The 27,308-nt window shown below is 40.7% G+C and overlaps 1 protein-coding gene across 1 annotated transcript in view; it reads right to left on the reverse strand.

Moving 5' to 3' along the window:
- Positions 1-26,116, reverse strand: part of SH3BGRL2 (SH3 domain binding glutamate rich protein like 2) — a 38,118-nt gene extending 12,002 nt beyond the window's left edge. Inside the window, exons 1-2 of the mRNA XM_030235762.2 lie at positions 25,664-26,116; positions 5,008-5,193 (exon numbers count right to left, since the gene is read on the reverse strand). Of these exons, the coding sequence (XP_030091622.2) occupies positions 5,008-5,193; positions 25,664-26,116 (639 nt within the window). The remainder of the gene's footprint in view (positions 1-5,007; positions 5,194-25,663) is intronic.
- Positions 26,117-27,308: the final 1,192 nt, after the last annotated feature.

Here is a 27,308-nt window from a genome sequence, read left to right on the forward strand (position 1 = left end):
TTTCTCTTCCATGGAAAGGAGAATAAGGATCCCAAACAAAATTTTTAACAATTATGTCAAACTTGCTGATAAGTTTTGCAGAATATCAGTGTAATAAATATAAAAATTAAAAAAAAATGTGCAGTGTTTTCTACTATATCCTATAAAAATAACAATCCTAATTGTGCACCAGTGCCTTTTAAGTGTTCTAAAATACATGAACACCCTAGATTATTATATTTAGGAAATAAAAAGTCTGCAAACAGAGTAAGGTATCTCCAGATATGTCTTTGATGGCTATCATGTTTATGTGAAGGGATCATTTACAAAATACCTGCTACTTCACTTTGAAACAGCTATTAATGAAGTTTATTTAGTCCAATAAAAACTGTGGTGCTCAACAGGATTGTACTCTCTCCACTACAGGATAAACAGCAATACTATTATACATTACTGAAATGAGTCCTGACTTCTCTGAGGAAAATACAATTCTTGGATTATTTTGTTTTTACTTAGTTGCTGAGCTTCTATTTTTTAAGCTGTGACACTGAGCAAGCTGGCTACTCTACACTTTGCCTCTGGTACCACATTTCCCTTTATAAAGTACATATTAGACAGAACTAAAGATCTTTTCCTCAGGACACAGAAAAGCAATGGAGAAGTGGATGGCAAAAGCAGAGGCATAGTCTGAAAGTCATAAGTAGCCTTTGTGAATGATCTGAGCAGAATCCTCCCAATATGAAGACTCTTGGGCAGGGGTTGCTTTCCAACACCAGCTCTGCCTTCTGAATTCCTCGCTTGAGACAAAGCCTTAACCAGGATGATAAACAGTGCATGTCACTGGCCTCAAGTCCCATTCAGCCTAGGGTTTGTGGGTGCCTGTGAGCCAAAAGCTGCTGCAATACAACTGCAAAAGGTAATTAAGAACAACTTCACACAGAGCTTAAATTTGCCATACAGGAAACTCCACTTCTGATGGCAAAAAAAAATTAGTCACGAAAGTTTTAGCATCATTAACCATTAACAATGTTACATGATCTCTGAGCAATTCACATTAACTTTTATCTAGCAAAATTATCCCTCTTCTAAAAGCAGACCTGGACCAAAAAAGAAGCTAAATGAATCAGATAAGAGATCTCCAAGGGTGCAGAGAATCAAATGTAGACTTGCTGGTTACCAAATTAGCCTCACAACTCCTCTAGCTCCTGAAGTGAACACACTACAGCAGGCGAAGGCGAATTCTGCCACATTGTTTGAGTGTCTAGAGGCAGAGTTCAAGCTCTCTGTACCTGTACCTACAAGAATAATAACAAACTTTCCAATGACAGGTTAGGGCAGAAAATCTGGGGTTGCTCTAGCCAGTTTTGTTAAATTCTCTTCTTTCAGCGAGCAGCTCCTTAGTTGTAATGTGACGCCTATAAAAAAGGATGAAAAAGAAACATGCATGCATCTTTTCATGATCTTAAAAAAACCCAGAACAGAATGACACATAACAGTGCAAAGAAATCAGGGCTACAATAATTGTCTGTGCCCTGAATAGTTTCCCAAGAACACTGCAACTCTTTCAGCAGCCTATTTCATTTCTTTCTTGTCTATATGCCTTTGCTGTTTTGTTGGAGTTGACACCCATATATTACATTTCAGGGGAGGACAATAAATATCACATATCTCTGTCTCTACTGCTGCCCACTAGGCACTCTATCAGGAGTGCATTACCATAGGAGTATCATTACCATAACACCCTAAACCATATGAACAGCTTCAAAGGAGAAAAAAAAAAGAGTCAGCCTGCTATGTAAATATTTTCCCTTTGGCTCAAATTCCCACCTGGCAATAGATTTCCTTTTAATTTTGGTTGGCCTAAATTTCAGGCAATCTCCCTCCAGTGGCAGATTTCTGCATATAAAATGTCACTGTTCAAAGTGCTAACTTGCAGCTTCTCAAGAGTGCAGTTTCACTGGGAAGTGGCTATTTCCAGTCTTCTGAAAGATTCAGGAGTCACTTCTAGTCTAAGAAAAGTTGTGCACTCAGCTGTGGAGAATTCAAGAAGAGGGAGGTGTGAGGCACAGGCCTAATTTCAGACATTCAGTTTTCCAGCATTTCTGGCTTTCTGCTTAAATTTCTGGGCTGCTGCAGGGCACTGCTGCCTGGGTAGAGAACCTTTTAAAAGGATGTTATGTAGATACTCCCAAACTGATTCCTGTGCCCAACAACACAACACAACCTACCAGATCTGATTAAGGCTCTACTCCAAATTAACCCCACTTTACTAATCTTTATGCAAAGTGCATGAGTTTTCTCCAGAAACATGCACTAGACATTAACATCTCCTCACTCTTACAGAGCACTAACTAGAGCAAGATAACTACACTAATTTCAGATTTACACTACTGCAAGTTTGAAAAGCAGAATCATGTGTCTTAGATTTGTCTGAAAGGTAGACTCTGTTCTCACACACTATTTTATAGGAATGACACTAAGATGAAACAACAGACTGTAAAGTCATGAAAATATGAAAATTATCATATTGTTGGTGCTCTAACATAGCACTTAATTATCAGTAAAATCATTTGTGTTCTTGCAGCTCTTATCTTGTTCTCAGGAAATAAAAATTGATCTTGCCAAGTACTTAATTTCAAAATCTATTAGCATAACTTGTTACTGAAAAATATGGAGTGCATCTCAGAAGACTGAGAAAAGAAGAAGATAGATTAATGATTAATGATTGTATCTGCAACTACATCAACTCAGAAAAACCACAAGGTCTTGCTCACACTTCAAAACATGGAGTTTGTCTCTTGGTACCAGAAGAATCCCTCCCCCTGTGGTACAAGACACTCTGTGAACCAGTAAACATTGATCATCTTTTGGCACCTTTCTCCCCTCCTACATGAGCTGTCATATGTTCAAATGGTTGACACAAATTCATTTTGGACACTCACTGAAACGATGAAAGACAAAGTTTCTCTAGCCTGCAGTTAGATCCTGAAAAGTGATTATTTCAAATGGTGATGTCCTAGCCAGGAAAATCTAGTCTTAGATAAACCCCTTGTGCACATTGCTGAGATTTTTTTATTAAGGAGAAAACAGTGAGAAAAAATATTCCAAAACTATTAATGCTGATACTAGCATAGAAAAACCAGTATAGCTGTGAACACAACATCAAGTCATGGACATTATATGCTCGTGAACTTCTACTGAAATAACATGACAAAAATAAAAAGTGTACCTATTTTGCTTTGCTCTGTCTAGCCCTCATACCTTTAGAGGAACAGCAATGGGCCTGACCAGTTTGTATCATAAGTGTGAACTGTCAGCAACAATGCATAAAACAGCATAAGTACATAGAAAGTCTCCTGAAAAGACTGTAGAATGCACAAATACAGACAGGATTTTTTTAATAGATAAAACTGGATTAAAAATTGCCTGGACACAAATCAGAAATTATAAGCTACAAATTTCACTAACTCAACTAACAGAAAACTCAGTATTTTTTCAGTTTAAGTTACTTAATAGAGATTATGCTTTAGTTATTTATGTCAACATAAACACATGAAAACACTCAATATGGAAATGGCAGAGACAAGATGTGCAACGTTTGCTGACTTCTGTCTAACTGTAATATTTTATCTCCCCTTCCAGCACTGACCTCCTTTGCCTTCTGCATAATGTTTCATCTCCACTCTATTACCTAAGAACTTCATTAACTAATGCAGCAGGCTAACTCATCAGTGTTGGAGATCCTGCACATACTTTCTCCTTCATCCTTGAAAATACTGTTTCTTTCAAAACATGTTTTTTTCTTTAAAGATGTTCATCCAGACAGTGAGTCTAGTAATAGGATTAACTCTGCTCAACCAAAATGGCTATCAGCTCAGCAGACAGATTAATGAGATCATCTCACATGTTGCATGACATCTTCTGCCTTGCTAATTCCAAACAGCAACTTTTAAGACTAGGTTAAAACACTCTATAAAAGCAATCTAAAAGGGTAAGATACAACAGCTTTAAAATGTTGTGTTTCCCAGGCAAACTACAATGACACAGAAGAATGTAAAGGTTGCTATTAGTAAGTGAGGGGCTGATCCATAAGCGAGGGTAATAATCCGCTCCACGTCCCAGATACATTTCTTTGATTGACTTACCTTACCTGGAAATAAGAAGATAGGAGTTACATTGCTGAGGTAAACAAGGAAGGCCAATACAAAGCACATGGGAAGGATGTTAAATACTTTGCTTTGAGAAACAGTTAGCTGCTGCATCATACCCAATCTCTTTGTTGCAGAGGATTCTAAATCACTTTTTATATCCTTCCTGCATTAAGCAAACAATTGCACTGCAGTCAACAGGCTCTCAACAGATCTGAGCAGCACAGTTGAATTTGGCAGGGACTAAGTCAGAACCTCTTTGGATGTACATATCAAAGGCTAATGCTTCATCTTGCACTGGTGATGGAGAAGATTACACCAAGAAAACAGCCCACTCATCAACCTGTTGTCAGATTTACAGCAAATAGTGCTCATTTATCCTAAACACTGATTGCATAAAGACGCTCTGAGCATAAATGGCAGCAGCAGAGAAGGAGCTTAATTACAATAACAATAAAATTCAATCTAGCCAGTGTTCTCATTTACTGTGCCAAAGACAGACTTCCTACTGAATTTTTGTGCTTGGACTAGACCCAAGCAGCAAGAATACCACAAATTCCCAGCTTACAGTGGTCTCACCAGGCACTTTACCATCAACAGGTCGTACATGAAGCTTGTTGCATTTCTGGTTTTTACATTCCTGGAGGGAATCCCCTAGACAGCCCTAGGTTTTACAGAAAAATTACCTGAATTTTCCCTGTATGATCATTACCTGATCCTATTGCCCCATTCATTCAGATTCTACTAGAAAAAGCTCAACAGCAAGTTCCATGTTTAAATGGCCACCCGAGTGTACCAATATATTGTACATAATGTACTAATATATTGTATGTACTATAATATATGTAGTCATATATTGAGAACCACAACAGCTGCTTACCCCACAGTACCGATCATCACTGAATATCTGTGGTGGCAGTGGATTGCCTTGTGCAGGCTGCCTATCCTCAGGAATATTTTTATACATCCATTGTCTCTTCTCCTCTGACATGGTGATATCCACTTCTTCGAACTCTATACGGTTGGCTTCTAGAAACCTCACCACATCCTGCTGCCTCTTCTTTATCTAGATGGAAAAAGGAAAAATAAAAAACCTGGAGTCAGAGCAAGTCCTCCATAACACAGACATGCTTACAAATCTGAGAACATTCCTCCTCTCCCCTCCCACTTTCATAGGATGGGAAGTCACAAACTCAGAAAGACAAAGGAGAACATTTTTTTTTCAGTATTAAATTTATAAAAGTTAAGCATTGCTGTTTATTTACATGTTGGCAAAGGTTATACTTCTTCACCTCACTTGTATAAGGCTGTCTGTTTAATTCAGCTTTGGTAATTTCAGCCTATAGCCCCTAAATATATTTTTAAACAGCAAACTGTAAGGGTCTCTTCAGAAGCAGAATTTAAAAGACACAGTCAGTTTCCAAAGACATTAGGGGCTACAATTTTAAAGTATACAGGCACCTAAAAATGCAAGGTACCTGCATTAACCTGGCAGGTCTCGGAAGAATTTACTCCTGAAAGTGTTCATTGAGATGAACATGTCAGTACATCTCAAAAAAACCTCACCCCAGCCACACACATTTTTGTTTTTCTAGACACCTACACATTTTTTAAAATACAGCTCAAAAGTTTCCTGAGCAAGGCTTGTTGAATATTTAGCTAAGAGTGTCTGTCAGCATAATACACATGGCTGAAAGTAAGCATAATGTCATCTCTTGAATATGAACTTTTTTGCAAAAAAAAACCAACCAAACAAAAAAAAACCAAAAAACAACAACAACAACAACAAAAAAAAACCCCCACAAGGTTTGTATTAAATGTATGTGGTTTCTGCCCCTCAAAGAGATTATCATCTTTATACAAAGAGGCAGAGCACTGGCAGTTTTTATCACACTGTAATTAAGACTGGTTGGACCCAATGATCTTAGAGGTCTTTTCCAACCTTAGCAATCCTATGATATTAAGATCAGCTCTTAAGAGCTAGCTGGGCTTCAAGAAGATATAGTCAGGTAAAAACAACCTCTGCCTCAAACAGGACTTTATATCAAGACAGCAACCTTTGAAATGAAAGTCTCTGTACTTTTTGCATCAACTTGATGAAATTAATATTTTCAGAAAGGAACTATAAATTATGTGCCATATTTTTACAGCTATCATCACAGTGTTATTTGAAAAAAAATTCAGCTTTAATAATTTTACAGTATTCCTGGAGTGTCATATCCATGCAGTTGCTGGCTGGCATAAAGCCCAGGTGGATGAATCATGCCTGTGGGTATCATACGACCTAGATACTATTTGGAAATCAGAGGATTTTCAAAATGCATGTGCTAGTTGCTCCTGTCACACAACCAAGTATACCTATCTAAATGCACCACAAAAATACATTATTTTTGAAGCAATACTGATGGAATTCTTATTTCCTTGAAATAAGGCAGCCATCCCAAGAAACTACAAATACCAAGCTTTGAAACAATTGCTGTCTTTCTTAAGAAGTGGATTGCACAGTAAATTTGTGTTGCAGTGTCGTATTCTTTCTCCTTTATTTGCAAACACTGGTACAGTTTATTATGCATATGTGAAAGAATCTTTTTCATGGAGAAGGCAGCTCCTAAACTTGCATGCAAGTAATGCATTATCAACAACAGCAAAATTACTGCATCATCATCACTGGTGGTACCAAAGGCAACATGCCTTTTACTACATCCCTGGAAACTCAAAGTGTAAAAGTGAAAGACAAAAACATTTTCCTCTGTCTTTCAACAAGAAGCTGCAAAAGAACACAAAAGAGACAGAGACAGAAATACTCTTAATATAAATATTAAATATCTGGTTAAACAGAAAAGAGATGTCTAAAATTATCTGTGGGAGAGGTCACTTCCTTATGGTGAGCGCTACCAAAACTGACATGAAATCCCTTCCCCACTGCTCAGAGCAATGAGCAAACTCCAGAGTGGCAGGGCCAGCCCTCTGTCCCCAAGGCCAATTGGCATCCTCTGGCCAAAGCTATTAAACCTTCACCCTCTCAAAGCTGCTGCTCACAAACTGCACACTGGGAATGATCCTTGGCACACTGTAACATCTAAATCATGGCCATGGGCTGCTTGTGAGACTCTAAGTTAGCCTTGGCCAAAGCTGACTGTGCCAGCAAGCATTCTTCAAACAGTTCCAGAGTACCAGAGTGCTCCATTCTCAGAGCCAGGACATGCATCAGTACAGGTGTATCCACATGGACCCATTTCATCCACTGTCTCCCTGTAAACTGAGCAACTTAGATTTAGTCAGAGCCCTGTCATTCTACAGTTCACACCATTAGAATTCTCCCACAAGCACAAATTTCCTAATGCCTCATTTTATTTTTATAAAACTAATTAAGATGTTGAAGTGAAGTAAATTGGGGTTTTTGTTTTTTTTAGCCATAAGCCTTACAATTCTCCATATGACATCTGTATGAGTTATCAGCTGGGGATGTACCAGCTGCATAAACCTAAACAAAATAGCCTGAAAATTTCAAGCAAAAAAAAATAGCATTTTCTCCTCCCCAATTTATTTGATTCAGGCCTATAAACTGAAACAAGAGCATTAGTTGTATTTAAAATCCTATTAAATTACGCCTTGTTGTTTAAGAGGGATGCTCAGAGCATGTGTCACAACAGAAGCCAGCTGATTATTCCCCAAGAAAACCACAGGACCTTTGTCTCTGTCTACAACTGGATCTGTGCCTCAGAAGTGCGTCAGCCTCTCAGTCCTGCCTGCAGCTCTCATCTGGAGCCCTAAAAGCTGCCAGAGTTTGGCCACAGGAAACACAGAGCAAAGGCAGCATGGCACAAGGAGCAGTGTCAGTCCCTGCTTCCTCACCAGCCTGTCCTGGCAGGAGCCCAATGGAGAAAATGCATCCTCATTTGACAAACTACAGAGGTGGATAATAATCTCTGTAAACTATCTTGCTGCTACCAAGGTTTCTTGCATTTGATGCAGCTGAAAGGAACCTGGAAAAAGAAATCCCACTCTCAGAGGTACCATATTCAGAAAAATTTGGGTTGTGGTTATTCATACACCAATTGGGGAAAGTGTTTGTAGTCTTACACGACAGACTACTTCAGCATCAATATATTTTGAGTTTAATACCTTTCAGCACACCAGAAGACACTGCAAAATACGCCTTCAAAACACATATCCACTGTGAAGGTTCAGAGAAAAGTCTTTATGCAATATGATCCTAATCTATCTTTAAATGCACTGAGAAAACTGATGGAATTAATGGTCTGCTATTATAGTCCAATGTTTGCCTCCCCTATTTTTAGGACGGTAATTCTTTTCTGAACATCATTTATCTGGGTTTGGTTTAGTGTTAATCTATATTTCTATTCACAAAACTAAGACAGGAAAAAATCCCCAGAGACCACTCAATTTTAACCTTGTATTCAGAGCTGGTATCTTTATTAGGATTAAAAAGCATCAAAAATAGGATGTCCATTGTGATACACAAAACTGCTAAAATGAGCTAATCACTTGATCAGTAACCCAATTTATAAAGAAAGTCTATTGTAACTAAAGTATTCTGTCTTTCTGTCCTAATTTTCATTTCTGTATACTGATTTGCAACAGGTAACAGGAGCATACATTTTCAAACTGCTTTGGAGAAATATTTCTAAGACATACTCAGGCCAGTCCAGGTGGGACTACTGGGATTATCTGTTCTGACTTTCAGCAACCCTGAATTAATTCCTCTTAGGAGTAAAGGGTTTCTTCAGACTTCTTTTTCCCTCTAAGCACCATTCCTGAACTGATAGTAACAGAGAGCTGGTCTTTGAAATTTGTTCCCACAGTTAATTGACTGTCTTTACTTGAAATATTTGTTTGCATCTGTTCAGAATCCACCTCACTTCAGCCACCTCACTTTTCACATCTTTGCTCAGACTAAAAAGGGTTATGTTCTAGGATTTCTGTTTCCCACACAACTAACATCAGATCCCCCAGCTAAGCTGAACACAGATCTCTGGTAGCAAGAGAAATTGTATTGCTCATTCAGTAGCAGAATGAGAAAATGAGGATGTTACCATTGTAAATCCATTCTGCTCCAGGTTGGAGCAGAAGTTTAGAAAAATTAGATTACATCCTCTATCCAAAGTTCCCTGGAAGCTTCTCATCACTTCCAACAAGTAAAAATTTTCTTCTTTCTTGCCCTGTCTGTGCTTCCTGAAGCTGTTTTCAGAAGTTCTCCTGTCCTAGACAGGCTTCCCTACTGACAGCTCCTGAAACAGAGAAGCACAGCATGTGGTCTCTTCATTACTAAAATCAGCTGCACCTCATCATTCTATACTATTTTAACCAAGATATTCAATATCTTGCAGAAATCTTAGTCCAGGATTTATCTAACTCAGATAAGATAAATGAATATTACTTCTACTCTACTATAGGCAAGATGACTCAAGTCACAATACTAATAGGAACTGTGCCATGATGAAAGAGACCTTCTCTGTCTTTTTTCATTAGCCCAGTTAATATAAATGGGACAAAGCAGACCCATTCTCAGTTTCAAATTTCTTCACAGTGTCAAGAGGAGGAATGTTGCTGAGTCTCTGGTTCTCACAAAGTGGATGTGGAAGGTTGGTTTTCTGCTGAAAAAGACTCTACCCCTCACCTTCTGGAGACAAGGAACTCCCTGGGTTTCCATCCTCCTGCCTGCAAGTGGAGGGAATGACAGCAGGTACCCTCCATGAATTGGCTGGTGACTGAGATGTGCAGCACTCACTGTTTTACAGTCTCACCCTCTTGGAATTGAAGGAACTGACAGCCTAGCCTGAACTGTCCACTCCTTCCAGACAGATCCCAAGAACAAATGACCATCTTTCTAACACAAAATCCCACCCCCAAAAATAGTCAGACCACACATGGTGAGTGAGAACAAGGCCTTATGAGGTTATCTTCTAAGCTGGCTTGTCAAACCACAAGGACATTTTAGGAGCCTGACATTTAAAAAGCAAAAACTGAATGCATGTCTAAGTTCATCTCAAATACTTCTTTCACAGCCTGCCACACCTGTGCCTCTAAAGACACATGGTCCTGCTAGTTTTCTTCCTTCTTTTTAAATTTGGTTACTCTTTCCACACACCTGCCCTCACTCCAGAACTGCATCAACCACGTTATCCACCCACTGACTCAGCCAAAAACTGAATGTATTGCATTTGGCAGGGGCACCTTTATGGTGCAGTTTGATGATACAACTCAGCAGATCTCACTGCTGGCTGTCACTGAGATGACACAATGTTCCTCCCTCCTGCCAAGTAGCTCCTGCAGCTTTCCTAACACAAGCATAATGCAGGAACCAGGGGAACAAGGGAAGGAGCATCAATAACATCAGCACCACAATCTCATCATTTTCTATCAGGAACAAAACTGCATCCTAAGAAAATGGCTCAGCAGTGGCTAAGGATACAGGTATCTGAAATATGAACTGCATAAGCAGTATCTGTGTTACATAAACACAAGCTCAACTCACTCCCACAACTGAAAATATTATATGTGAGCCTCTGCCTTTACAAGTCTTGCAAACATAACCAAAGGGACTGTTGCAGTGTAAAATGCAGATGTAATATAGCTACTGCAGAGGATTACTTATCTTCAATTCTCACACAGATGTGGCTTAACATATACTCACAGATAAAAAGGAAATTCTATGCTCTAACAAACCAATACAAGCCCTAAACACATTAAAGGAACAGAATTTTAAACTGTGTTGAAACATCCTCTTCTTAAGCTTTCACTATGTTTCTGCTCCCATAAAGAAGCAATTAAAAACTATCCCATGCATTCACTGCCTTGAAATGCAAGTCCTCATGGTCCTGTAACATTTGACACCTGTAGTGACAGAGATTTTCTGCCAAATTTCTCTTTTTTTTCCCTGACTTAGGGAAGGAGAGCATAACTGACCCCTGGCAATTTTTATTGCAGTGAAATGGCAGCACTGTGACAGAACTTTACAAAGGTTCATATGATTATTTCATTGTTCTTGGCAGGAAAATACAGCTCAGCTATGTACATACAAAAAAGGATGAGAGGCTGTGATGAAGAGAAGAAGAAAAAAATTCTAAAATAAAAATAAACAAAAATCAGCATTGCATAACTATTTCCAAAAGTAAAGTTAGTGGCTCTCCACCGTAGCAAATATTGCATTGCATCTGACAGAAGGAAAACACTGTCTTCTCAAAACAGGCCTCCAAATAGCACCTGAATGCTTCATCCTCCAAAAAAAATAAATGTTTCAATATCCTAAAAACTAACCACAGCACTTTTCAACCTGAAAAGAAACAGAACAGTGTGTGAACAGAGGCCACATGCAGCCAGCACTGCCCTGGTCTCCTGCTAGCATCAACCTTCTGCTTGCACACAGAGACATAATTAAGGGCACACAATATGAAACACTATTAAACTGGGAGGGCAATCTGCTCAGCCTTATGCAAAATCAGTCTGCAGATCCCTGGGAGCTGCTGAGATACTGCTTAGCCAAGGACTCTGCACACCTTTGCCTCTGTGCAATGTTTGTATGGTGACTTTGAAAAGAACCCACTCTTTAAGAAATGCAATTAAAATTTGAGACAGGTTTGGTTTTTAAGAGATTCTTCATCACAAGCAGTCAGCAGATGAAAATATTTTCTATAGAGCTACAAAGACAGTTTAACTGCTCCATGCCCAATGCCTGCTAGCCATATATTTTCCTAGCCAGATGTTGCATGCTGATAAATGCTTTTAAATCTATTTCTCTGTGTGCACATATGTCTATCACAAGGTGAGGGGAAAATTTTATTTTTTAAGGCAGTTTGTTTGAAATCATTGCTCTCTGTGCAAGTAACAGAGTAACATTCTGAAACACAGAGGGGTCTTTAGCAAGTATAAATACAACTATCACTGCTAAAACCAAGAGATGACGGGAATTTGCCCACAGGTTTACTAAGTATTGTTTCAATAAGCACAAAGCAAAAAGGAGAGACAAAAATGTAAGAAACAGAAAAAGGGGAAACACCAAGAACAGAGAAAGACAATGTTCTACAGAAAAATCACCTAGAGACAGGGCCACACTGGGTGCCTTTAAGATCTGTGCAGCTGGAAAAGCCTCTGAAGTCATACCCAAGTCTACTTCATTTGAATTCTTCTGTATTTTGGGAAACAGGACTTCCCACCAATGTACACAAATAAAGTAGGTGATTCTACAATTTTCTTCTTGCAGTAGGAACAAAATTTTCTTACAGCACTAAAAATCCATTTAAACAGGAGTCTCTGATGGACTGCAGGAAAATAGATGCTATAAACCCCCAAATTTGGCTCATTTCTTCCTTATCAAAAGAATAAGAATGCCCCTGATACTGGATCTGCCCTCTAATTAATGGTGTGAATTTTCTTCTATTGCATCAGTGTGAGACTAAAAAATACAGCATTGCTGTGGAAATAAAAAAAAAAAGGCTAAACCAAGGTGAAACTTGAAGACTGCACAGCAGGAATTGAATCAGAACCTGGAAGTCTCACTGAGGGTACAGGCAGCTCCAAATCAGTGAGATGGACTAAGAGCCAAAGGACTCCATGCAGACTGAGTAACACAGCCAGAAGATTGCCTGCCCAGCCTGTCAAGCAGCAGGTGACTGCCAGATTAAAGGCCAGGATGCAAAGCTGGTTGTTCTAGTAGGGGAGCTTGCAAAGCCTGCTGCCAGTTTGGATTATAACCCATGAGAAGAATCTGTGGAATTACACTATCCTGAAAACATTTCTATTTGACAAAATGCATGCTTGAGATTGTATTTTTGCTAGAGATACAGGATCATTCCTAGTCATAGGTATTTTCTTGTGAGGACACTGGGAAAGCATGTTGGTTCTTCAATGGTTCTTCACCTCTAGTTAAAACAGAGATCAGGTTACCAGAGCTTGTCCATAAATTAATCTGATTTTAAAAATGTCTCAGCCAACAGTGAGCCAAAAAGTCAAAATTATTAGAATTATTTGTTAGAACCTTTTTTTTTTCCCTTTCAACAAATCTTAGTGGCTAGCACAAAAGACAGGAGAAACTTTGACCAGCTTGGAAGATCTCAGGGATTCATAAAACAAATCCTCAGCTATCAAGAACTTCTCCTGATGGAACCATCCCGCAGGGCTAGACTATTGCTTCAAAAGGCTAACAATTCAAATCTTAGCTGGCAGCTAACTTCTTTCAATAGATAGATGTTTTTGTTTGCAATTTACCATATGTTTCAGTAGTTCAAGAGCGTGATTAAAAAGAAAGTGTTATTTTCATGCATTTTTCCAGCAGAAACCTTTCAAAGATGCCAGAGAATAATTTAAATCTCCTGTTTGGTATTCTACATTTAACTCCTTCTCATACTACTCCCTTTTGTCAAAGTGGCATATTTATAGCAAGTATTTTGCATCACAAAATAAATCCTTTCAACAAGAAATATCTATCTTCCTTTTCAAAATACATACATATAAATACAAGTATGATAACTGCAACCCTTATTATTTCAACTACTTTTCAGTACCTACTAACTAAATGCAAGTTTCTCTCTGATCTCCATGCTATTCTTCTTATTTGATTCTGAAGAATATACTTTGCTCCCCAGCAAAGTTCCAGTTCAGTCAGGTAGGTGAGAACTGTCAAGTCTAAACTATTGGAAACTCAGTCCTGCATAGATGAACAGAAGGTTGATCTTTCAGTCTCACAGTTCTGCAGAGTAAGCAGAGCAAGGAATAGCTTGGCATCTTGCACATGGGAGTCCAAAACTGCTACAGGCAAAACTCTGCAGGGATTAAGAGATGTTGCTTTGTTGTGTGCATCAGCCTGCTTGGTGGAATTATGATTTTGGGAAGTAAAACATGATTATTCCATTTTGTTTCTTTATTTTCCTAAAACATTAAATATTTGGTAATTGATAAAAGTTCATTGAAACAGCACCAAATAGGGCAGGTTTTTTTATAAGTAGGTTTTGGAAAGTAAGCAAATGCTCTAATACTCAGCAGTGTGCCCTGGTAGCCAAGAGGGCAACCCACAGCCTTGGGTTCACCAGGCCCAGCATCAGCAGCTGATCCAGAGGGGTGATTATCCCACTGCATCCAGCCTTGGTGCTGCCTCACCTCGAGTACCGTGAGCAGTTCTGGGCCCCACAGTTTAGGAACAATGTGAAGGTCCTTCATGCATCCAGAGGAAGGCAGCAAAGCTGGTGGTGGGGCTGGAAGGAAGGACCTGTAAGGAGCCCCTGAGGGCCCTGGGCTTGTCTAGTCTGGAGAAAGGGAGGCTGAGGGGTGATTTCCTGGCTCCCTAAGGTTTGCTGAGGAGGGGAAGTGGAGCGGGAGGTGCTGATCTCTTCTCCCTGGTATCCAGTGATGGGATGTGTAATAGTTTTGTCAAGAGAGGTTCAGACTTGTCATAAGGAAGCCTTTCTTCACAGGTAGTCAAACACTGGAGCAGGCTTCCTAGCTTGCAATTGTTTAAGACACATTTAGACAATGCCATTAATAACAAGCTTTAATTAACATCTGGTGAGTCCTGATGTGGTCAAGCAGATGGATTAGATGATCACTGTAGGTTGCTTCCAACTGAAATATTCTGTTCTACTCTAAATTCTGGAAAAAAATATAAAAGTTTAAAAACAAAAAATCCCCCTAACAAGAGATTCATGTGCATTTCCGATTATGTAACCTGTTTCCCACCTGAACTTTTAAGATGAAAACACAGAATTGATTTTTTTGTGATGAGGTGAGTCAGCAGAACACAGAAAGTGTTTGAACTAGTTCTCTGTATTTATAAATCCCACTGTTTTGTCTCAATGAATAAAGCATTCCCAGCTGTATTTTCTGTATTTATTGCAAATGAGATATAAAAGAAAATTTTCAGCACCAAAAAAAGTAGGTCATGTTTCTTCCTTCTCATTAGCTTTAAGCAGCAAAACCCGGTGGCACAGGAATATTTATCTACCAGAATGGATAAAAACACCTAGCAGTGTGTCACCAGGAGATGTAATAAGCAATTAGCCTCATTTCATCTGGGTGGAGTCTTAGTTCTGCCAGCTCAAGATACAAGCTCTTCTGGCCGTCTCCTGCCCTAACCATGAGCTGCACCCTTTAGATTTTGTCACTCAGGGCCCCTAGCCCAACACCCAGGTACACCCAACTGCTGCTCCAGCTACTTCTGAAACCAGAGCCAGAGGATGCAGAATGTGGATCCATAAGGTGCCAGGTGCAGCAGTCCCCTGACAGCAAGGCACAGGGTTTAAGGCACAGCAAGGCAAGCTTATGGACTGCAGTACTGTCTAGCCCAGCAGTGGCACGCTGGGTTTAATGCAGAATCCTGTTCCTACATAAACACAGGTCACAGCCATGTTGTTCTCATACAGGTACTAATCCTCCTCCATCAATCTGGGGGAATGATAAGTGCCCTTGACCACTTGGAAAAAACATCTAGCCTTTCCTTGAGAAGGATTATGCTTGCATTTATTTGTTCTCTCACCTTAAAGGAGCAGAGACACTATGATTCCAACATGCTCCCAAGAATTTCAAGCATAAGTTTGTAAAATAAAGTTGTCAATGCTTCTGCTATTTTCCCCTGACAGTTACTATCCTCACAGCACAACTGTGTCATTCTGCCAGCTACAGATACACACACCCTTGACAAAGCACTTTAAAAAAACAGCAGCAAGAGCAGTGCAAGCCATCCAGATTTCGTTGTGCTACGTTTTTGCAGATATTTACAGGTGTTCTCAGCACTATATGAAACGGCAACAGAAAAATGCATTGTGGCTTGAGACAAATGTCATATTTCAGATAAAATTGGACTGTATTACTGCAACATTTTCTCATGTTTTTGTAAGGCTAGGAGGATGGATTTTTCTAAACCAGAGCTGACTGCCACTGCTATTATTCAGATCAGTAACAAAATTATCTTTGACTCAACTGAGGAGAATAAGGTTTCTAACCTTATTAATAAATGTCAACATTATTCCTCTTTCAACAAATGCAACTATTATCTGTGCAGCTTGTGTGGTTTTGCAGCTCTGTATCTGTAAATTCTCTTTTCTTTCATACTTCTGCAGACCCATTTCTTAGTGATAAGGTGCATCCCCAAACAAAGCAGCCATCTGATTATTATCCCATAAACTGCAGACACATCTCCTGTATGGTCAAGAGGAGTCACCTCCACATAGCCAAAGGTATTGCTGAACACCACACTGCATAAACCCACTGACTTCCAGGCTTCCCTGGGGCCTGATGCTGGGAACCTTTACTAGAAAACAGACCTTGCTGCAGGCAAGCCAGTTAGACCGAGCAGAAAGGGACTGCTTGCACATCAGGGCCTTCATAGCAGCTGTCTTCTTTGATCAAAGACTAGTTTTGTATCTCTTTTCTAACTAATTTTAGCTTCCTAGATGGTTCCTGCTAAAGAATGTGATGGTATCTACACCCTTCAAATGCCACTCCTGTCTCTGTTTCTACATAAACCTATCAGATCACTCAATTAAAGATGTTTCAGAAAGACTATCTGACCTTAGGAGATGCAGATCCAGATCAAAGGTTTAAAGCATACTTGAATTGCATTTCTTTAGATTGGACAGGGATGATAATTTCACTAACCCTGCAGCAATTTAATGACAGTTTTCAGTTGCTGATGCTCTGCTGTTCATCAGCTCAAAGGAAGCTTCCTTTCAAATGAAGGCACACAAAAACTCACTTGATTTTCTCTGAAAAACACAGATTAAGAAACCAGTCTTTAATTGGTTTGTAATGTTACTACTAAATTGTTCCAAATAATCACTCATAAACGTTTTAATAGCACTGGTAATACCCAATATGATTCTCCGCAGCATACGGAAATGCCAGGAAACAAAACAAACTTGTGAAAGTTTTAATAGAATTTCCACTGTTAAATTCTGATGAATTTTTTTCTGAGTCACTTTCTCTTGGTTCAAGTGGGACTTATCCAGTGAATTCAGAGGACCTGTGCCACACAGACTGGTGAAAAGAATCACAACAGGCCATTATCTCCCAATATGTGAAGGTAAACAATATTCTGCCCTTTTGTAACAGCATAAAAATCCAAAAGCCAATGGGAAAACATATTAGCATGGAACATACCCAATCATATTTTGATTTGCATTTCATATGAAGTTCAGGTTCGTGGTTTCAGGCCTCTTCTCACAAGCAAAAGCTCTAAGGGTAACCCTGCTGGCAGAGTTTGCAACAGAACAATCCCATGAAATGGGACATTCAGAAAGCCAGAAACTGTGGCTGTTCTGGGCTTTACCAGAAGCAGAAGCTTGCCATAAGCTATCATTACCCCTGTGACAGGGGCACAGCTAGGCATGGCCTGGCGCTGCAGATGCTGGGCTCCATGGGCCAATGTACTCAGCCACCTCAGCACCCAGGAAAGGCAAATGCTCACAGCTGTGATGGAGGAGTCCAGAACACAGCCAGGGGTTCAGCCCAAGAGCTCTGAAACAGGCAGAAGAGCAACGTTGAGGTTATCAGCACTAAGGTCTTCCGATGCCCCTGCCATCCCTGTCAGAGCTGTCAGATAAAAATCTTTGTACCACTGTTTACACCCATGTTACCTTTTTCCTAGGCAGGAAGGGAACTATTTTATTGCACTGTATGTCCTCATTAGCCAGCACCATCATACTGGTGTATATCTTATGTTGGTATAACTATTCTGATATTTTGGAAACAACTCATCAGCTGAAGTAAGGTACATAAAGAAAGCTCTCAAGCACAGACCAGACACATGGAATAACAGAATAATAGAGATAGGTGAGCAACCACCACAATTTCTGCTCTCTAGCTTATACTGAAGATAGACATCCACAGCTGCAATAAAGGAGCAGGCACTTATGACACATGCTGACATATCTTGAGCATCCTAAAGGCATCAGGACTTTATTCCTCTTCTGGGAATGCTAAAATCAGTGGTTTATTTTTCTGAGGGATAATTATCATCTATCAGTGATTCAAAGGTTCAAGTATGTATACATAAACATATATATATCCATATCCACATATATATATGGATATTTGTATCTCTCCATATATATATATATGTGTGTATGCAAAAGTACATGTCTACCTATGCATATTCAAACAAAATACAAGTTGATACATATGCAAATGTCACTCCCAGGCATTAACTTCTACAAGTTTATTCGTTGCAGTACAATGACAAACACCTTGTGTTTTCCCATTTTGTCTTAGTAGGAATGATGGGTATTAGCTATCCAGGGATAGAACAGGAAAACCAACAATAACAAATCCTGGAACTCTTAACTGTGAAGACACGGTCTGTCCTACCCAAGGCAGATGGGCAGCAACAGCAGGGCATACTGTCACTGATGATTCACTTGACTCCCTGAACAACCTGCATCTCCTAAGAACTCCTCTTCAGAAACCAGCCAGCAAGACAATTACTCCCTTTCTTTGTACCAAATTCAATTACAGTGAAGTACAATATTAAATTTAGAATAAATAAGCCTGTTTACTGATGTAAATCAAATTGATTTTCCCTTTCCCCCCTAATGAGATAAAAATAACTTGTTTTGAGTAGTTTCCTCATCACTGTAGCTCTTATGACCACAAAAGGAGGATACCCACATGCTTTAGACTCAGCCCCTTCAGAATGGTGATAAATATCTTACAGTAAAGTAGCACACCTGAGTGGAAAGACTGCCACAGCTTTGAAAAGAAGAATTAAAAGATTTCACCCCAAAATACTTCACAGATGGAGGTCTACAGCCCACATAAGACAAGAAAGGACGTTTTGTGTCCGTGTTCTCTAGCAGTAAGACAAACTATGTTAAATGAATTGCCTATACAATATCTGTATCTCAGCCACTGCTTCTGCTCAGTCACCAACCTTTGAGTCATTCCTTGAAAGATCAGGTCACTTTTTGCTCATCTACATGAGACACACTGAAATCTGATGTTTTCAGAAATGACAGGCAACAGTGACTTAGGTCTCTGAACTGAGTCCATCTGCCCATCCAACAAGTGCCAACTAAACAACAAACCAACCCTAGGAGAGAAGATAATGGAAACAGTATCTCAGCTACTGAGGCATTCAGAAGCTCTTCTGAGCTTTGCCAGCTACCTGCAGGCCAGTTTCATTGATAGTCACAGGTAAGAAACAACACCACCACCTCTACATTTACCCTCTCCTTTCCAAAGAAGAAAATTTGCCAACTTAAGGGACTTGTGAAATGTTAACTATCTTCTGGAAAACTTATTTAAAATTAAGCTGTTAAAAAACACTGACATACTTGAACATGGTCATGCTTTTTTTGATACAGTAGATTTCAACTAGGAATAGAATCCATGGAGTTCTGTGTTTCTGTGTTCATTACTCTTCTTAGCAAGCTTCCACACTATAAGGAAAAGCAAAGACAACAGCATTTCCTTTTGGACAGACTCCCCAAGGGGGCCAACACTTGAGGCTGCAGGTGAGGAAGCTGTTGTCCTTAGAATACTTGCTAGCAAAGAGAAACACTCTGGGTTACCAGCTCAGTGACAATTCTCTATCTTCAAAGTTGCACTCAGACTGATAAGCATAAAAGTGATACTGATATTGAACAATGAAGAATTTCCTTAAATGCTATTTTTCCACAACTCCCAATTTCTGAACATTCCTAAGTAACTTGTACTAATAAGTTGCATGCAAGTTAACTTTTACTTCAATATTCTTTTTAATTTATTATAATCCAATTCAGTTATATGCAACATCCAACAATCACTGGCCTTATGACCAGAATTAGGTAAAATAATTTCTAGACTTTAACAATCTGGGTGGAAGATTAAGGAGAACAGGTTCCCATCAGTGAAGTATGTCCATTTGGGGACTTGTACTCTATAGAAAAACAAAGGAGAAAAGTCTTCATAACCTCAGTCAGAACAATACCTCCTTTGAAGTTTTATTACAGCTGACTGTAACCAAAGTTCAGTGAGAAACTTTCTGCACATGACACTGTATAGTCCAAAGTGTGTTCTTTAAAGTAGCATTATTTCTGACATGATCTGTCTGCCAAGAAGAAGTGTAAATATTTGAAAAGCACTAGAGCATACAGGAATGGTGCAACAGTTAGGTACTAAGTACCATACACAAATTTCAACTGGCATCCTTGTGACTAGGGCTCATACTCAGCTCCCTCCTGAACACATTCCTTAAGTGATCTGAACTGCTGTTCACAGGCTCACAGTTCTCTCCATCACAAGGCAGGAGAATGGAACTAGAGTACAGACTTATTTGGAATACAGACCTGAAACCTAGATGCCAACAGTGAGTCCTTCAGGGGAAAACCAGCTAAAGCCTTCAACATTGACCTCCCTGCCCCACAGAATTCACAGTCATGAGTGAGGCTCACAGGCTGTCTCTGCCCCAATCCTGCGCAATAAGACTGACAGAAGCCAGCAAAAATGAATATGAGTCACCTAACCCGATAATAAGAAACTTGAGGAAGAATGAAGTCAAAGGACTAGATCCAGAAAGTCCCCACATCTCTCCTCTGCACCTAATATAATTGCTGATGTCCAAGATGCGGATACATGATGTGTCCAGTGACTGAGCAAGGACCCAGCTTTTTTTCTTCCAGTATCACTGCTGTGGTTACAGCAGTGCTCTGTAGCTGCACAGCCAAAAGCACCACCACCTTGAACAGGTGAAGTTACACAGTATGATGTTCATGTGGGATTCATAAATCAGGCTTTGAGGATCCAATCCAACAGGTATATCCTCAGCATGCTGACAGATGTAGACAACACTGTGATTAAACACTTAAAATACTGCTATTTCCCATGTAAATATTGCAGGATCACTTCCATCTGTAAAGATTATTGTCTCATTTCTGAAAAGCTAGCTTACCTGCTGCTCTGATCTGATTTTACAAAATTCAAATATTAAAAAATCATTATAATATTTAAGATATACAAAGCTTATTAATTTTTAGTTGAACTTGCATAAATCACATGCAACAAGTTGTAAATCCCTCCAAATGACCATCATAACTAATACTGTTTTCTCAAAAGGCACTTGTATCACTCAAAAAAAATAATTTTCAGTTTTGATCGTTGTGCTTTTGGGGTGAAGAGAGGCAAAGAAAAAAAAGTTAAGATGGTGAATATTCTAGAAGTGACATATTCTAAGTTAACTTATTCCACAACTCCAACAAGAAGCCCAATCTTTCTGAGAAGAGCTATGAGAAATGTTGAGTTACAATGACTTTTTACAAACAAGGGTGGAGTTGAAATTCATCATCCATCGGAAACCAGCTTAGCCTTAAGAATGCTAGCACTGTATTTGTCTCCACTACATTACCCAACAACAAGTGAACCAAACAAACATGACTATAATTATTCTGACATTCCAAAGTTTTATAATGTGATTTAAAGTCATTCCAGGAAACAAAAAATCCAACTCATTTGACCTCCATAATACGCTTAATCAAAAAGAGAGCGTTAGTCTCATAAAGCCAATATTTGCTATAGAAACAATTTAACAGTGACTGCACCTATCTTATCAAGCTTCCTAGTAAAAAATCCATAATCCTCTTCAGTTGCAAGAGTCAAAGTCCAAGTTTTGGTCATTTAAAATTGTCTGGTTTTTTCAGGCTGTTGCTGTTCCTCCCCAAACTTTCCTGTCCTTCCAAACACATTCTCCTGAAGAATGTGGCTGAGCAGCACTTATCTTTGTGAACTAAAAGAAATTAATTTCAGTGACCTGTTTTTCTCATCTTGTGAACATACAGAAATGTCAATGGAAAACTTCATACATCTCACTAGTCAAAGTAGATTGTACCTCTTGTGCCATTATTTCACTGATTTCCCTATATTATCTGTTCAGCTCAACAGATGAAATTTCATTAAGTTGATAGCACAAAGGAGAAAGTACGAATGAGGCAGCTGTTTGAAGGTTCTCTATTATTTAACAGCTCTTCAGTGATATTCCCCTTACCTGATTTTCAGCCCTCTAACTGCAAGACTAAAGTCTTCTCTGGTTTGGCATTTCTAGATAACTGCAGGAATTACAAACTTAGAGTTACTTAGCTTATACTACCAGCTTCCTGACAAAGGTAAAGCTGCTTTAAAACACTGAAAACCATTTAACTATGAGTCTGCATGTAGTACAGTAGCACAAGTGTAAATTCTTATTGACAGACTGGAGAAAGTGAAACAGATAAAATGACAGTCATCTGGGAATGATCCTGGGCATCAACTATTTCCTGAAAACAGCAGAACTGCTGAGGGAGAAAAGCAAAGGCTACTTTTAAAGTAACCTTTCTCTTGGGCACAAAAGAACATTGATTGTCCTTATCAGGGAAGAGCAGCAAAGCCTGCCTCCCCAGCCCTACAAAGAAGTGCTTGGAATTTGAGACACAGCTTACTAACACAAGTAGAAATTCAGGTCAGAAAGAGCAGGAGACAGTAAGGCTTGTAGAAACATGCCTGTGTGTCTATTCAGAGGCTTAACATTGCGATTCGACTGAATCTGCCTAATGCATGCTTAGAACAACAGGAGGTGATTTAGAAATGCACCCGCACGCACAATGCCTCCCCGCGCCCTTCCCACAAGGAGGTCTCAGAAACTTCTCTGCAGCGTCCCTACAGGCTAAACCCGCTGTCCAGCTTCCCTAAACACTGAAGATCCATGTTTCCACTCCAGCAACAACTACCTTTTGGGATCTCTGAGTTATTTTAAGCTCATGAAGCATTTATAGTCACAAGTTTTATTAAACAAACAAAAAGCAGTTACAGTTAACCTCTCGGGGGTCTAAGAACTTTCAGGTGTTTGGAAGATGCTGCAGGGAGAACTCCAAAACCAAATGAAGGGAAAATTCACATTTTTCTTGGCTCCTTCTCATTCGACTTCACTGACTTCCTTTTCTCACTCTTTGGAATGACCCTCAAAATACTTAATGCACTAGACTCTTAGAATTATGTGTGACAATTATATATTTTTATCTTCTTTAGTCCAAAACAAATTACACTAAATATCAAGATCAATAAATACTTTAGTAGTTTCTGGATAAAGTTATATTTATGCAAACTAAAGCCTTTTCTGAGTATACAGTCAGTGTATTTCTCAGGAATGTTTCATCCAAATGCCTATCATTTGACCTGGGTATTCTGAAGATTTCGAAAGGAGTCATACACAAAGTGTTTAGCTCATTATATTTGCCAAAACAAAAGCTTACTCTAGAGACTACATGGATTTTCCATTTTAAGATAAAGATTAATTTCACAAAGTATCTCTAGAGAGATTGGAAAAATAATTACGTCACAATGACACTGCTTTTTTTTTGTCAGTCAGTATTACATACAGAAGTTTCTGGTCAATTGCAGCAGGTCAGATACTAATCTCAGAAACACCCACTCTCATAAGCAGTTAGCCTACAATTTGACTCAAGTTAGAGGTAAAAATTAAACCATGGATTATGACACCATTTTTAGTAGGATACAGAGTAGGATCTACATGGGATACTCATTTTTTCTCGATGGGGAAGTAATTCTGTCTCATGAATTGCAAAGGATCCCAAAAAATGGCTGATATAGTGCTGAAGGCTGGAGGAGATGACAATTGTATGACTCAAACACTTTTTCTTTCCTTTCACAAATGTTTAGTTCTAGAAGGATGATAATAAGTTTAAAACTTCCCTTAAAACTGTTTAAAGACATGAAATACAGTAACCACCTTCTTCTCCAGATGCAGATTCCCACATAACTAGCTAATAATAGTGTTTTCTTCGTCATTTTCCTCCATCCTTAGCCTGAATCTAAGGACACCCCCTGCAAAGCCTACAGAAAAAAAAGGAAAGCCTCCGTGATGTGACACTGAGAACAGCAGGAACCTAGCCCATAATTCAAGTTCTTAAATGCTGTGATAACACAGATGAAAAAAAAACTGACAGAAAAGAGATGTCAGAGCTCTGGCCCTTTATAACAGTACCTTCAATCACTGAATCACCTGTTCTACTCTGGCTAAGCTGCACTCAGATGTTCTACTGACTAGATGAAGAAAGTTGACTATCACGAGCATGGAAACTGCTACCCATATTCTGTCATCTTCTTGTTGTCCAACCCAGAAAAAAAAGTCAGTAAGAGAACTGATGTGCAATTTAAATTGCTTGTTAAACTCAGATTTGATTTGCTGGGTTAATAGATAGTTATGAGGATTATATTGCTCTGCTAACTGCATATGTACCTTGCAGGCAGACAGGGTAAGGAGAGACTAGAATCAAAAACTCCTATCAGTAACCTCCTGGCAAACTGGAGACGGGGGTGAGTGACCTATGTGGCCTTTTTCTACCCCTTCAATAAAAACAAAATACAAAACTATGTATACTGTTCAGCCCATGGGGCATGAAACAGAAACTAAAACCAGCAATGCTACACTACCACAGCATGAACCAACTGCCCATGCAGGGAAGATGATGTTTCTCTTATGGATGCTTGATGGACATGGATTACAGAGTTCTGAAGATGCTGTGTTTACTCAGTTGGCTACTGAAACGGATAATTAGTTTTTATTAGCTGTAATGCAGCCACTAAGCATTTGAACACTTCAAGCCAAATCATATCAGAACACATACCTGTCGTCATGCTACTGAACTGAAAACTAGATCCACTCAGTAAAAGGCTGAAGGAACTGAATACACAATAGCATATTCCTTCAGACAGGAATATGCTACATCCTTCTGCAATACAGAAAGTGCTGCTGCCTCACTGCTGAAGCATAAAGAATATCAATTACATCTAAATCCTTTCAATGTTTCTTAGTAAAGAGCAAATTCAGCAGCATATTTATGCCCAGATTTCCTTAACAGAAAGCTGCCACTTTATATGAAAATATGGAAATTCATAGGTCACACGCACAATTAATTAAACAAGAGAACCATGTATAAGCTTCAATTAAACAGAGAGTGCAGTGATGCCCTTCAAAAGAAAGTCTGAGAAGAGCTGTACCTATTCTAGAGTATTTCTTAATGCAGAGAGGTGCTGGTGGCCTGCAGCCTGTCCCTCGGCTCTCCTTGTATTTATCTGTCCACCCTGCCGTGGGTGGCAGGCACCGAGGCACCGCACCTGCCCGGGCTCGGCTCCCCTCGGGATGTTCTCCCCTGCACCGCGGCGCTGGTCGCCTCCCAAAACGGAAAGTTTAGCCGCACTTAACGACCTCTAAGACCCTTTAAACACACCCAAGGTTTGTCCCCTACAAAGGTTTCGGGGAGCTTGGTTTGCCAAAGGCAATTTACGAGCTAGTTAAGCTTCGGCAGCCTTGCGGAGGAGAGTTGTCTTTTTCGCCCCCATCGCACACGCAACCGCGGAAAATTCAGCCCCGCGTCCCAGGGCAGCCCACGGACGGCCTCGGCTCCGTGCCGGCGTGCGGAGACAGGCTCGGAGCCGAGCGAGGGCTGGGCAGCGCGGGGAGGACGAGCCGCCAGCCCCGCGCAGCCCCCGGCCCCGCAGGCTGAGCCCTGCCCGCGGCGGCCGCGCTCCTTTCCCTGCTCCCGCCGCTCGCCCCCACTCACCGCCACCGAGCCCGAGGAAGAGGCGACGAAGACGCGGATCACCATCTTCACCTCATGAGCCGCGGCCACAGCAGCGGTCGGGACGGGGCAGCGAGAATGCGATGAGCCGCTCCCCCGCACGGGACGGGGACGGGGCCGCCTAGCTCCACCTCGCCGCCGCCCCTGAGCGTGGCCACCGCCCGCAGAGCCCGCAGAGCCCGCAGAGCCCGCAGAGCCCGCAGAGCCCGCAGCACCGCCTGTCCTGCCCGCGCAGCCCCGCGCTCTCAGGCAAACCGGCTCCGGCTCCCGGCGGGCAGGAGGCAGCGATAGCGGCGAGAGGCGGGGGTGTGTGGGCGGCGCGCAGGGACCGACGGGCACTGTAGTCCTCCCCGGGCGGGGACAGCCGTAGCACGGAGCCAGGAGGGAGCCGGGAAGGAGCCTGCCCGCCCCCAACTGCCGGGGAAACGGAGGCATGCGGCAGCCTGCCCGGCCCAGTTGCCGTGCCCCAGCACCCGGGGCTGCCCGCTGCCACCTGGGAGAGGCTGAGAGGGGCTTGTGCCGCTCTCCAGGTGCGCTGCCGGCAGTTCGAGGTGAACAACGCCTGAAACCGCTCCCCCCGCCAGTGGGCTGCTCCTCGCTCCAGCTCAGGCTGCCCCTCCTCCTCTTACCCCATGCGGAGCCGCCAGATCCGATCCGCTGGGTCCGGGTCTGGCCCCTTGGTCGCCCCTTACTGCGGCAAAAGGCGGAAAATGAGCCGTTCTGGATAGGCAATCCTGTCGAGGCAAGCAACAGGGACAACGCAGGAGAGGCAGGACACTGGGTGAGAGGGCTGTCCTATGCCATATATTCCAAAGGAGTTAAACAGCGCTGCCCATTTTCACTCCCTGGTATGGATGTTCAGTTCCCAATATTGTCAGCTGTGGAACAGATGTTATTAATCATCAGGATAAGCAGATGACCCCAAATAACCCTTCATGGTGACCCTAAATAACCCTTCATCAGTCGGCTCATCTGCAAGTGACCAAGGGCAACTCGGTCCTCATCTGAGGATGCACATTGCCTTTAAATAAAGTCAAGAACCAGACAGTTCACAACCTTATACATATTACTACAGCCATAACCCCCATTCTCTTACTTCCCTGCATGCAGCCAGATGGTTGCTCATTCCCACTAAATTTCCCCTTCACACAGTTTCACCCCAGTGATGATGTATGCTGTGTCATCCTCCTTCACACCTTTGCAGTGCCACTGCCCTCAGTGAATTTCCACTGTTCAGACTAAGCACAGACCTTGACTTGCTGTTAAATATATCCTTAAAGCTTGTTGTACATTTTAATATTGATTATTTATTTTGAAATCCTGAATTTCTTGAGGAAGGTACCTAGCTAGAGCCATAAAACTCTCAGTGCTCTCTTAGAGCTTGATTTATCTTGTGGGATTCATTGGAAAGCTTTCTACTGATTTCACTGTCCTCTGGACTGGAGCTTAATATCAGGAATATAAAATGGGAATTCAAGTACCAGTCTTGCAGAGATGTATGCATTACTTTGCTTTCATGAGAATGCTTTTTGAAAAAAAAAAAGAGTAAACTTCATTAGAGTGCACTTAGGTACAAAGGTTCAGATTTTTCTGGCTTCAGTGTTCCTGTCTTCACTTGAGCATAACT

Source organism: Serinus canaria, chromosome 3, assembly GCF_022539315.1.
Source record: "Serinus canaria isolate serCan28SL12 chromosome 3, serCan2020, whole genome shotgun sequence".
NCBI classification, from domain to species: Eukaryota; Metazoa; Chordata; class Aves; order Passeriformes; family Fringillidae; genus Serinus; species Serinus canaria.